The sequence below is a fragment of the Papaver somniferum genome, chromosome 6 (assembly GCF_003573695.1).
Source record: "Papaver somniferum cultivar HN1 chromosome 6, ASM357369v1, whole genome shotgun sequence".
Classification (NCBI taxonomy): Eukaryota; Viridiplantae; Streptophyta; class Magnoliopsida; order Ranunculales; family Papaveraceae; genus Papaver; species Papaver somniferum.
In genome coordinates, this window is record NC_039363.1 from 91,365,429 (window position 1) to 91,372,692 (window position 7,264).

The following is a 7,264-nucleotide window of genomic DNA, read 5'->3' on the forward strand; positions in this document are numbered from 1 at the left end:
CTAGTATGCCGATACAAACAAGGAAAGTGAAACGCCTCGTCTCTACTTCTATTCACATGACGGGGCGTTTCCCATCTTGCTGCTGCTGCTGCCCCCATTGTTAGGTTCTTCCAGGTCTCTCTTTCACTCTCTCTTCAGGTTTGTATTTTTCTGAGCATTCTAAAGAGGAATTACTCTACATTTGAATTTAGGGGTTTTAGTGTATTTTTCTAAATTTCATTTCGGAATTTTAAGGGTTTTATGCTTTCAGTTTGATGTTATCTATGAAGGTCTCAAAACTGGTAAAAAAAAAAAGATGAAGGTTAGAAATTGTTGTTCAACTATGGCAAGGGGGTATGGTGGGTGTGAAATCCTTGAGAAAGCATTCTATCATCTGTCTAATTTGCATTTTATGACTGATCACGTTGAGTATTAGAATCTGGTTTATTTTTACTAATTAATCTTCTCTTAATCTCAATTTGAGTAATGTGTATTACTAATTACTTGATCTAGACAGTCAAATTGCCTGGATTCTCTTGGTTATGGTTGGTAGCTGTTGTGAAACCCTTGAAAGTTACATAAGATTTTTTTCATAAGTGCATTCAACAGAAATCACATAACTGGAGAAGTTCTCGAAAACGGGTGAAATGAGCACATGGGTTTGGTCCGTTTGGATTTTATGTTTAGAGGATTCTATACAAGCTCTGCAGACTGCATTTTCTAGCTAAGTTACGCCATTTTAGGGCTTTTTATACCGTTATTACAGATTAGTCTGTTTCTTTGTAGACCTGAATTTGTTTGGTGAATGTTAGTTGATCTAGACTCTCAAATACTTGGCACCTTTCTTGGTTATACCTTCATAGCAGCTACAAGACCCTTGCAGTTTTCAAAAAATAAGCTATTGCATTGCTTTATTCCCTTTGCATGTAGTGCAACAACACGAATCATGTTACTGTTTCTGCCTGCCTTGATTAACTGAGATATGATTTTGGGGGAGAAAATGTATCTAATTGTAGGTAAGAGCTCCTTTAAGCATATGAAGAAAACAACATGTGCAATTAGTAGATTGACTATGAAAATGCATATATCGTACCAGAATTATACAACACTGCTTCTTGAAAAATGATGCCCATTCTGTATTCCCAAAATAATGAACACCTTCAGTTATGTCTTGTTTTTTTACGAAAGACTGAAATGACATTGAAGATTGTAGATATGCTGTAAGTATAGAGTGTTGAATCCATTATTTCATAAACTTTGCAATCTTTCTCTTCACAATCTAGGTGGACATCATTGTCCCGTAGAATCCTCTTGGATCACAGGAACCTACACCATACTTTTCCAATGAATCTGTACATGACTCGATTGATTTTTAGTCAAGCACCTAATTGCTTTTTCTTTTCTTTTCTTTTCTTTTATTTATTTATTTTGTTTTGGCAGGCAAACAGTCATGTATCTCAAGGCGGAATTGTCGTGGAACGTAGTGGTGCCTGCCGAGCAGGTGTATGGTGAACGGCTGCTTCTCCAAAGATCTATAATGTTGCAATTGTTGGAGGACTTCTCAAACCGCAAAGGTAACTCGGACTACGGGTATTTTTTGGCTCCTACTGTCTTGGAACGCATAGGGGACGGAAAGATCAGGCAGGATTCAGGCGACGTTCTCTTCCCTGTTGTTTTCAACTGTATCACCTTCAGACCGTTCAAGGGAGAGATCCTGTGTGGCGTGGTAAACAAGGTCATGAAATATGGGGTTATCCTAAGCTGTGGTCCCATTCCACAAGTTTTTATTTCAGTTAGAAAGATGGGAGATTACCATCACTTTCATGGAGAGAAGCAAGTTTTCCAGAATGACAAGGACTCCAAGATAGAGATGGATGTGCAAGTTCGTTTCAAGGTCCTTGGTGGGAAGTGGATTGAAACGGAAAGTCAATATCATGTCTTGGGAACCTTGGAAGGTGATTATCTGGGACCTATCTTCAGAGGTGAAAGCAAATTTTGAAGGTGCTCACATTCTCCCTCCCTGATAGATATGTGTGTATTTTTCTTTTTTATTTTGTGTTTGGTAGGGCGGGTAAATGAACTGCACTTACAGCTTCATCGCCAGACGGATAAATGGATGTAAATGGGGTAGAAAAACTTACAATTAGTATTCTCAGGAAGTATCGTGAAAGATGTTATAACAATGTCAGGCACATTTTATATTTCGGAATGCAATATATCTGTCCAGTAATTACTTGTTGAAATTGATAAGAAGTATGCCTGCTTTTCTATAGGAACAGAGTTGGAGGGGAGAAAGTATCCTGCACCTGCTAATCTGTAGTACTGAGTCTACAGAAGCTTTCTGCAATATAGTGTTGCAGAAGAAATTGTACAAGTAAATTTTCATTTCCATGCCATAGGGGGATTGTAGCTCCATTGTTACTGAAGGGGTTCTGAAGAATCTTAGTGTCATGTACTGCCCAGCGATTTGAAATTGTTCAATGACTTAAGACATGGATTCACCAAAAATTGAACCATGTTGTTAAATTCAGCTGAGTTGATTGCCAGTTCTTGCAAAATACTAGTGTACTGGGAATGACTTTTGGTTGCAGTACCCAGTTTGTGTAACTTTCCTCAGATTAGAACTTTGTCCTTTTGGGGTTTGGTAAATATCATATATACAACTTCCATCAGGAATTCATAAACACAGAGGAAGAGGATAAATGCTCTATGGAGCAGAACAAATTCAACTCCCGCAACCGGAAAAAAAAGAAGAAGAGAGAAGGTAAATCGAAATATCAAATATCAGTTCTCTTTATTTATAAAACAAGAAAGAAAATTCACCAAGTGGAATTCTTTTACTTCTAAACAAACAACAAAGAACCTAACTTGAGCAACAAAACCAAACAACTTAATCAAAATAGACCACATTACACTTCTACTCCTATCTCCCAGGCCAGGCACAAAAATTTAACAACTCTTCAAATCACAACATAGGTTTTATTAATCTCTCTACTTCCAGAATTCAGGACCAGTGACATGCCTGGCCATAAAAAGGGTGACTGTGGATCACTACATACGGATAATGCACCTGAGACCTTCTCCTTTCAGCATGAGATCGAAAGCTTTGTTAATGTCCGCGAAGGGAACTTCATGAGTAATGAATTTCTCTAGTTCAAGTTCCTACAGAAACAATGGATTCATAATCAAATAGAAGTCAGGATTATATAGAGTAACAACGGGGTAAAAATTTTGTATCGTATCAATGATGACGAAAATTAAGCTTATTTTTACCTTGTTCATGTACATTTCCACGACTGAAGGTAGATCTGACCGTGGCTTGTAGTTTCCGAAGAAGGTACCTTTGAGAGTTCTCTCATTCAATAGCTTCATTGGGTGAGTTTTGAATGCGTCGTCCTTGTTTGGCACACCGACAAGTACTGCAACACCCCAGCCCTGTCCACCACACAACAAGTATTTAAGTTAAAAATTTTGGTGAGCGTTGCAGAATCATAGAACAACGGGTGCTGTAAGTGGGAGCATGCCTTGATGTTCCATCAAGATGTACAACATTCTGAACATATACTTGGACAATTCCAAAACACATCAACACATAAACAATTTTGAGAAACAAGTAGGCACATACATCATGAACGCACTCGAAGGCAGAGATCATAGCTTGGATACTCCCAGTACACTCAATGCTGCGGTCTACCCCTCCATCAGTCATCTCAGCAATCACCTATTCATCAAACCGAGAACAATCAGATACTAATGGCAACGAAACAAGGCCTAGTTGGTCTGTAAGTTGTATGAGTTAGGGTGAGCAAACCTCTTGAACTGGTTTGCTATGGTCCTTTGGATTAACGAACTCCGTGCACCCAAATTTCTTCGCTGATAAAGGTAAAATTGCAGTTCAGTTCATGCATGTATGCCATTAAAAAACAAAGGAATTGCAACATAACATTGATAAATCGATCAAGTAACTTTGCTTGTTTCACCTTCATTGAATCTACTAGCATTCAGATCTACTCCAATAATTCTCAAAGCCCCCGATATTCTAGCCCCTTCACAAGCCTAATCAAGTACATACTCTATTAGGTGCAGTGTATAACAAAATTGGATCAAACCAACAACACAGGATATTCCCAATTCAAGAATTTCAAACATAACCACAAAAAATGAGTAAACTGCTTACACCAAGACCAACAGCGCCCAATCCGAAAACAGCAACGGTCGAACCTTTTTTAGGCTTGGCTACATTCAGAGCAGCACCAAGACCTGGAAAACACACATACACCAAAAATTCAATTACCACCATTTAGGTGAAATCAAAAGCAGTTATCAGAATGAAAAAAACAAACCATGGAATCAAATCCTGACCTGTAGAGACTCCACAACTAAGAATACAAACTTTGTCCAGAGGAGCTTCAGGATTGATTTTAGCAACACATCCAACATGACAGACCGTGTATTCGCTAAAAGTAGAGCAACCGACAAAATTGTAAATCGGTTTGCCATTGATTGAAAACCTTGATTGTCCATCAGTAAGCATTACACCTCTGTCAGTGTTGATTCTAAGCAAATCACACATATTGCTTTCTTCTGATTTACAGTGTCGACATTCCTTACATTCTCCGGTGAACACCGGAAGTACTTGATCTCCTGGTTGCATATCTGTCACACCTTTACCAACACTTTCAACAATCCTGAAATACCCACAACCCCACAATTTCAAACTCAATCAGAATCAAAAACCACAAAGCCCAAATGTGTGTTAGAGAAGTTTAAAATTGTAGATTTGACATACCCTCCTGCTTCATGACCGAAAATCCGAGGAAAAACTGGTGTTTGCCCCTGCAATAATTTTTGGGCAGTAAATTAGAATGTAAGTGATGGGTATTGAGTGAAATTGTGTCTCTAAAATTGATGAAAATTTTAGTACCTTGGCTTCCCAGAAGTAAACATCAGTGTGACAAAGTGAAGTGAAAAGAATCTTAATACGAACTTCCATCTCTTGCGGTGGTGCAACTTCCACTTCTTCAATCACTAGTGGTTTCCCTGCTTCCCATGCAACAGCAGCTACAAAAATAAAACCAAGACTCCATTAATCGTCCAGTAATTAAAACAGCTCAAATCACTTAATTTTGCCAAAAATTATCAGGAAAAAAAAAAGAGTTAGCTAAAAAATAGTTTACCTTTGCATTTGATGACTTGACCAGTTGTGTTTGCCATTTGTTTGTTTGATTTTTCTGGTTGATATCTTGATTTGTTTTGTTTATGATTTGATTGAACTTTCCTGTTATGGATGGAAATGTTGATCCTGTTGTTCTCGTATTTATACTACTAATGAATATTATTAGTAATAAGCAAAAGTGATCGAAACCAGACACTGTTTAATAAAGGCAAAGCCGCCTTGAAATGGTTGTTTCTGGTATCCACTTTTAGTTGGTCTCTCCTTTTCTATTTGACACTTGTCCTGACTCCTGACTGTTTCTTGGTGGACCGGGTTAAGAAAACGGTACATTCGGGCCGGCAACAATAGCTTGGATCCCAATTCTATTATTCAGCTAATTTATCCATGATTTACAAAGGGGATACCAGTTCTACTAAGTGCTGATACCGTTTCATATAAGACAAAAAGGTCCCGTCGATCCTGGTCGTTGGATCGATAAAATGGTATAAGCACTTAGTAGGACTGATATCACCCTTTATATATCGTGAATTTATCTCACATCTTTAGAATCGCTATTGAAAATGTTTCACTTAACACTCCAGAAAGAAAAACAAATGCTCCCTCCGTCCCAAAGTTAATTGAGCTAATTGGTTTTAGATTTTGTCCCATAAATAGATGAGTTATTTTACTAATCAAGGAAGTATTTCTAAAACTACTCGTTTATTATTGTTATTATAAAAAATATGTATAATTTGATAGCCATATTTATACTCGTTGCATAGGTGTTTAAAAATGCTTTTCAAGGGTATAAAGTTTACGAAAACCCGTTGTATAGTTTAAGAGATAAATCATTTTGAAGTTTTACAAGTTATTATCCATAAGGGCATATTTGTAAAAAAATACTTAAATATATTCCCTTCTCTCCTTATCTTTGTGTAAACTACAGATGACTCAACTAGTGTGGGACGGAGGGATTAAGAAAATAACAACACTCTATTTAAACCAACTGCGCTAGAAAAAAAAAAAAAAAAACACTATATTTTTGAAATTTGGAGGCAGGACGATTCGTAGTATCTGGCCAACACTTTGGCTTACGCTAGCATTTTCTTTACTGTCTCCTTATGTCGACGTACCACTTATTCTCGCTAGTCCTATCAAAAAATAGTAATACTAGAAATTGTACAATTGACTGATGAGACGTTGGTTTCAAAACCATTTGGGAAAACAGTGGTTTTACAAAACAGTTGAACAATGTTTAAAATAGTCATATAGACAGCTTAAAGGAATCAAAACCACTTGATAAACTTGTTTTGAATTCCAAATTGACCATTTATACACTCATAAATAATGTACTTAATCATACGTGTGGGAACATATGCAATTAACTTAGGTCAATTTAACAAAGTGTCCAGCTTCCTACCATATATTTAATAAACCGGCCAAAAAATTTAAATCTTTTATAAAGTGGCCTTTCTGTTAGATATAACACCTGGTCCCACCAAAATGGTCCACCAAGCTGACTTAGTCAATCATGGGGCTTAAAATTACCACTACATCCTCACCCTTATGTTATCGATTCTTTTTTTCATTCATTTCTTCTTGTTTATGTTTGTCTCTCTCTGTATCTCAATTCTTCTCATCGAACTCGGATGATTGATGAAAATAGAAGTGATCTCACAAGCAGTCAATACCGAAGATGTGGTTATTAGTGAAGAAGAAGAAGAATGGTTTATTAGTGATATTTGACAATTTTAAAGTTTTTAGGGTTTTGCTGGATGCAGCAGCGAAGCTGAAGTACAAATCGAAGATGAAGTTGAAATCGGGGATGAAGAAATCAAAATCCAGGTAAGAATTTTAGAACCCACACGTTAATTAACTTAGTCTTTAATGAAAACACATGTTTGGATGGTGAAATCAATTGATTTCGATTGTTTGAATTCTAGGGTTTGGGGCTCTTTCCTTTTCTTTTTTTTTTGTTTAATCAATTGACTTAATTTGCAGTTGTGATTGAATCATCGATGTAGAGAAGAACAAAGAGGAAGAATGAGTCTTGGCTGAAGAGAAATCAAGAAGAGAAAAATGCAGGATCGTGTTCGAAGATAAGAAGAAGCTGTGAATGTTGATTTCCAT

At 36.9% G+C, this 7,264-nt stretch overlaps 2 protein-coding genes across 3 annotated transcripts; one reads left to right on the plus strand and one right to left on the minus strand.

Moving 5' to 3' along the window:
* Positions 1–32: 32 nt before the first annotated feature.
* LOC113288401 (DNA-directed RNA polymerase V subunit 7-like) lies at positions 33–2,841 on the plus strand. 2 transcript variants are annotated; one of them, XM_026537423.1, is made up of 3 exons: positions 33–138; positions 1,420–1,980; positions 2,253–2,841. In XM_026537423.1, the coding sequence occupies exon 2, from the start codon at positions 1,430–1,432 to the stop codon at positions 1,976–1,978; it is 549 nt and encodes a 182-aa protein (XP_026393208.1). In that variant the 5' UTR covers positions 33–138; positions 1,420–1,429; the 3' UTR covers positions 1,979–1,980; positions 2,253–2,841. The 2 variants fall into 2 exon arrangements, with proteins under 2 accessions (XP_026393208.1, XP_026393209.1); XM_026537424.1 differs by lacking the exon at positions 2,253–2,841 and having other exon boundaries at positions 53–114; positions 1,420–2,164.
* LOC113288400 (alcohol dehydrogenase 1-like) lies at positions 2,745–5,316 on the minus strand. Its single transcript, XM_026537422.1, has 10 exons — positions 5,157–5,316; positions 4,904–5,040; positions 4,769–4,815; positions 4,342–4,667; positions 4,157–4,239; positions 3,960–4,035; positions 3,791–3,852; positions 3,605–3,700; positions 3,253–3,414; positions 2,745–3,141 (listed from the first exon to the last, which is right to left on the minus strand). Exons 1-10 carry the CDS (start codon positions 5,191–5,193, stop codon positions 3,031–3,033), a joined length of 1,137 nt encoding a protein of 378 aa, XP_026393207.1. The 5' UTR covers positions 5,194–5,316; the 3' UTR covers positions 2,745–3,030.
* Positions 5,317–7,264: the final 1,948 nt, after the last annotated feature.

Bases quoted from the DNA above. Each gene is read 5' to 3' on its own strand.
- LOC113288401 (XM_026537423.1), top strand. From the start codon at position 1,430: ATGTATCTCAAGGCGGAATTGTCGTGGAACGTAGTGGTGCCTGCCGAG.
- LOC113288400 (XM_026537422.1), bottom strand. From the start codon at position 5,193: ATGGCAAACACAACTGGTCAAGTCATCAAATGCAAAG. The intron at 5,041-5,156 runs GTAAACTATTTT...TTATTTTTGTAG, and splicing joins TCAAGTCATCAAATGCAAAG to CTGCTGTTGCATGGGAAGCA. The intron at 4,240-4,341 runs GTCAGGATTTGA...TGTGTTTTCCAG, and splicing joins TAGTTGTGGAGTCTCTACAG to GTCTTGGTGCTGCTCTGAAT.